This window comes from Lynx canadensis, chromosome E1 (genome assembly GCF_007474595.2).
Source record: "Lynx canadensis isolate LIC74 chromosome E1, mLynCan4.pri.v2, whole genome shotgun sequence".
Classification (NCBI taxonomy): domain Eukaryota; kingdom Metazoa; phylum Chordata; class Mammalia; order Carnivora; family Felidae; genus Lynx; species Lynx canadensis.
In genome coordinates, this window is record NC_044316.2 from 13,369,833 (window position 1) to 13,374,924 (window position 5,092).

Consider the following 5,092-nt stretch of genomic DNA (forward strand, 5'->3'; position numbering starts at 1 on the left):
GCAGGCTGCACACTCAGCAAGGAGCCCGTCTCTCTGTCGTGGGGCTCCATCCCGCCAACCCGAGATCAGGACCTGAGCCACCCAGGCGCCCCCATACAAATGTTTTAAATTACAAGTAGACAAATGTCACAACATTTTCTCGGATATGTTGTGCACGTTGTGTCTGGATTAAGAAATCAATCCCTAACCTGATATCATAAACATATTCCTTTTAAAGTTGGTGAAGTTTTGCTTTCCACAGTCAATCCAGTAGGACTCATTCTTTGTGTCATTTGTTATGTACGATACCCGGTTGTCCCAGCAGTCTTTACCAACAGTTAGCACAACCACTCCCTGATTCTGAATCAACCATGTCATCTACTGATTGCTAAGAAATACTTGATCTATTTCTAGGCTTTCTGGTCTGTTACACAGATTCATTTGTCAGTCCCTATGGCCAGAGCTAATCCACCACATGAAGTACCAAGGGAAATAATTTCCATAGCTATAGGGCATTCCTCTCTCCTTATGCTCTTCCTATAGTTGTATCAGTTCTTCTTTGCTCTTTGTTCTCATGCATGAATATTTGGGTCATTTTACTAAGGTCCATTTTTAAAAGAAACCTGTGGTATTTTGACAGGAATTGCAACAAAGCCTAGATTAATGGAAGAGAATTGACATATTTAAAACACTAGTCTCCATAAACATTGCTTAAGTCTACATTTTTTATGGTATCCTTGTTGTCCTTCAGCAAAGTTTTGTAATTTTATAATCCAGTCTTGGACTTCATTTTATTTTATTTTATTTCATTTCATTTTATTTATTTTATTTTATTTCATTTAAATTCAAGTTAGTTAGTATACAGTGTAGTCTTGGGTTCAGGAGTAGAATCCAGTGATTCATCTCTCTAATCTGACACCCAGTGCTCATCCTGAAAAGTGCCCTCCTTATTGCCCTCACCCATTTAACCAATCCCCTCCAGCAACCCTCAGTTTGTTCTCTGTATTTAAGAGTCTCTTATGGTTTGCCTCCCTCTCTGTTTTTATCTTATTTTTCCTTCCCTTCCCCTATGTTCATCTGTTGTGTTTCTCAAATTCCACATATAAGTGAAATCATGATATCTGTCTTTCTCTGACTTATGGACCTCATTTCTTAGAATTATTTCTACGTTCCTTAAATTTTCTGTTTCTATGGGGAATAGGAATCTTTTAGAGATAATATTTTGCAATGTATTTTTAAAGTGTATCAACAGTATTGATTTTTCAATATTGATTTATAGCAAATAATTGTTCTGAATATTCTTAATTCATATAGGGAGTCTCATGGGTTTCTTCTGTAGACAATCATATTTTTCTGTGAATTCTTTCCATTTTGTTCTTTTTCTTCCAATTCTTATATGGCAAAAATTTCTTCTAGTGTTCTCTTCCTAGATAGGACAATGCTTCCAGCACTTATGCCAAAGGCTCAATATAAATTCCCTGATGTATATGGATTTTTGGCCAGATTTTCCAGAGATGCCACAGCATCGGCTCTAGCTTACAGCTCCTGCTCTGAGTTCTTTTTCTTTCTCCTACCTCTGTAATACCATTTCTTTCTTTTAGATTTAGCTCTGTGTTTTTTCTTTTCCTTTAATAATTAATATAGATTGTCTATATGTTTTAATAGGGATATACCTATCAAACATCAGCTAAGTCTGTCGTGTTACCAACACACTGCCTCTAAAATATTATACTTCTCTACCATTTCAGCTAACCATAATTTCTGAGCCATCCCATTTATTGAACCCTCCCAACCCTGAAATAATATGGTCCTTTGTGTACAGGAGAAAGGGCATTTAAGAGAGAAAATCAAATTCATTTAGGTGCAGAGATTTTTTTAAAAATGCATATCATTTTTAGAGGGAGATCATTTTAGCTGTTTCCCCTTGCCAACCATATAATTTCAATGTGTACTATAGGAGACACTGAGAATTGGTAATTAAATTAATTACAGATAGATTTAATTATTGAGTCCAGGTCTCTTTAGAAAATCTAGTGAATTACTTAGTATATCCTGGACCACAGTAACAAATACATGTAAAATATGCAATAGTTTACACAAAATACAGTTATTTTTCTATTGTACAGTAGTCCAAGTGGGTGTGCCTGGTGGTGGGTAGCTTTCCTGCATGAAGAGCACTAGGGACACAGGCTCATTCCACCTGTGATTCCACCATTCCCGTCAGCCTCCTGGCCATTTACATCCAGCTGGCCCAAGGAGACAGAGAACTTGGAGGAAGAGCAGAACATGGACGGATTGGCTAGAACTCAGTCACTTGCCGCACTCCAGCGCAAGGGAGGCTGGGTATGTAATCTAGCGGAATGCCCAGGAAGAAAAGAACAAAGGGGATTCAGGTAATATCCTGGTAGTCTCTAGCACAGTTAGTTTGCCTCAGAGCCCAGGTGGATGAAAGGAGGGAACCTTCTTCAGCAGAGAAACAATTAAGAGAGCACTACAATATTTCAGGTAGAAATTGATGGTGGTCAAAGCTAAAGCACTGAAACAATAAGTATAAAATTTATGTACATATAAAAAAGAAAACTTATGTATGAATTATTTAAAAGGAAGAATCAACAAGATCAGGTGTAGAGATGAGGGATAACCTAAGTGACAATGTCTGGTAGCATCCCTCTCGGGAGAACCCATGAAATAAACCTGGCTATATTCAAACTATTGAGTACAAACATATTGGTGTGTAAACTAATATTCTAAATAATCTCTGGAAGGGAGATGAAAATAAGATATCGTTCTCTTTCTCAAGCATTTTGCTGTCTCCTCAGGGAGGATGTGCAGAGGATGAGGCTCAGTCGGACATGTTGGTAGGATAACTGTGCATGGAAATATGGGAAGAAAAGACAGTCTACCCACAGATACCTAGAGTCTACTAAGCAGGAGATGAAGCCACAATGGAGTTGGATGGGTCACCAGAGGAAATAATAAAAAGAGGTAAGGCAAGGTCAAAGAGAAAAACTTGATTCCATAAATTTAAGGGTTTGGAATAAAGATAAAATCTATTGAAGGAGGTGGTGAATATCTACTTTCAAAATTGGCTACCTGGAGAGTAAACACCAATTCTTCCTTTGTTACAGTCTAACTCCAGTGGTCCTGTGATTTACAACTTTCCATGCCAATGTAGACAGACCCTGGTTACCTCCCGGCTCTGGGTTCACCCTCAGTCTGGACAGTGGAACAATATCTAATTGTTCACTGTACCCTGGTATGAACCACCCCTTGCATTGGAGTTTTTGCAAAGAATCCAAAACACTGTCCTTTCATTTCCATGTGTAATAAAATTATCATGTGATTCTTCCTTCTCCATTAAGTTGTAAGGTATTACAGAGTAAAGACTATGTCATATATGACTAAATGGATAAACTGTTTTTCACATATGTATAATTTTTCCACAAAGCCTAACAAACTTTCTAACACAGAGAAATTAGGTCCAGTGACAAACAGGGATTTTCCCTAGAACATATTGGCTATCTATGCATTTAGTAAACCCAAGTATAGACACAGCAACCACAGAAGTTAAAAATGTTGGTTTAGAATATCATTACATACAATAAATTTACTAATAATGCTGGATTCCTCTTCCCTTTCTGCTGAAGGATCCATGAGAGGAGATAACCAGTCCTTTGCCCTTGGTTTCATTCTCCTGGGACTTACTGGTCAGCAACAACAGGAAAATTTCTTCTTCATCCTCTTCCTCTTCATTTACCCCATCACATTGATTGGAAACCTGCTCATCATCTTGGCCATTCGCTCTGACATTCACCTTCACAACCCCATGTATTTTTTCCTTGCCAACCTCTCCTTTGTTGACATCTTATTCTCCTCTGTAACCATCCCAAAGATGCTAGCCAACCATGTCTTGGGCAGCAAAGCCATCTCCTTTGGGGGATGTCTAACACAGATGTATTTCATGATTGACATGTCTAACACAGATAGCTATATCCTGGCTGTGATGGCATATGATCGTGCCGTGGCCATCAGCCGCCCACTTCGTTACACAACAATTATGAGCCCACGGACTTGTGTCTTGCTGGTTGTTGGGTCTTGGGTGGTTGGAAACGCCAATGCCCTCCCCCACACTCTGCTCACAGCTAGTCTGTCTTTCTGTGGCAACCAGAAAGTAGCCAACTTCTACTGTGACACTGCCTCTTTACTCAAGCTGTCCTGTTCTGACATTTACTTTAATGTGAAGATGATGTACCTAGGGGTTGGTATTTTCTCTGTGCCATTACTATGCATCATCATCTCCTACATCCGGGTCTTTTCCACAGTCTTACGGGTTCCATCCACCAAGGGTGTGCTCAAAGCCTTCTCCACCTGTGGCTCCCATCTCACTGTTGTTTCTCTGTATTATGGGACAGTCATGGGCATGTATTTCCGCCCTCTGACTAGTTATAGCCTGAAGGACGCAGTGATAACTGTGATGTACATTGCAGTGACCCCAATGCTAAATCCTTTCATCTACAGTCTGAGAAACCGAGACATGAAGGCTGCCCTGGGAAAACTATTCAGCAAAAGACTCTCCTCATAACCAAGTGAGGACATATTGAGGAATGCAGTCATCAATTAGGCTGCACTTGAAAATCCAGCTGCAATCCCCTCCCCCTCCAAGAAGCCACTTTTGTTTCCAGCCACTGAAGTCTTATCAGATCTTGTAACAGTTTCATGAGACATCCCATTGAGATTATAGATATGTAGATGTTAGTGTTCCTTTTTCAGAGTTACAGCAAAGGAATATTGGGATCATGTCCCAGCTACGCTACTGACTAGCACTTCATTTCCGTATCTAAATAATAAAAATAAGAATGTCTTCCTTGTCTGTCATAGGGTGTGAGAGTAACAGTACTTCATGCTTTGAAGGTTGTAAGTCCCTATTGAAATGTCTATTGGACTATTGTCAATTGGACTATCATGCTTCATCATCCCTACTTTGCTTGTGAACCTTGAGGGCAAGACCTATCTTAACACATCACTCTATTTCTTCCAATGTTGGTCATTAAAGTGCAACCAATAAATACATGGAGGTGAAATAAAGGAATGCAATTGAATAAATGTAGCCTGA

The 5,092-nt window shown here is 39.3% G+C and overlaps 1 protein-coding gene across 1 annotated transcript; it reads left to right on the forward strand.

The window, feature by feature from the left end:
* The first annotated feature begins 3,631 nt into the window (after positions 1-3,631).
* LOC115501679 (olfactory receptor 1A1-like) lies at positions 3,632-4,561 on the forward strand. Its single transcript, XM_030296820.1, has one exon. The coding sequence runs from the start codon at positions 3,632-3,634 to the stop codon at positions 4,559-4,561; it is 930 nt and encodes a 309-aa protein (XP_030152680.1).
* Positions 4,562-5,092: the final 531 nt, after the last annotated feature.

What these genes read in the sequence shown, in the direction of transcription:
- LOC115501679 (XM_030296820.1), top strand. Translation starts at nt 3,632, where the DNA reads ATGAGAGGAGATAACCAGTCCTTTGCCCTTGGTTTCATTCTCCTGGGA.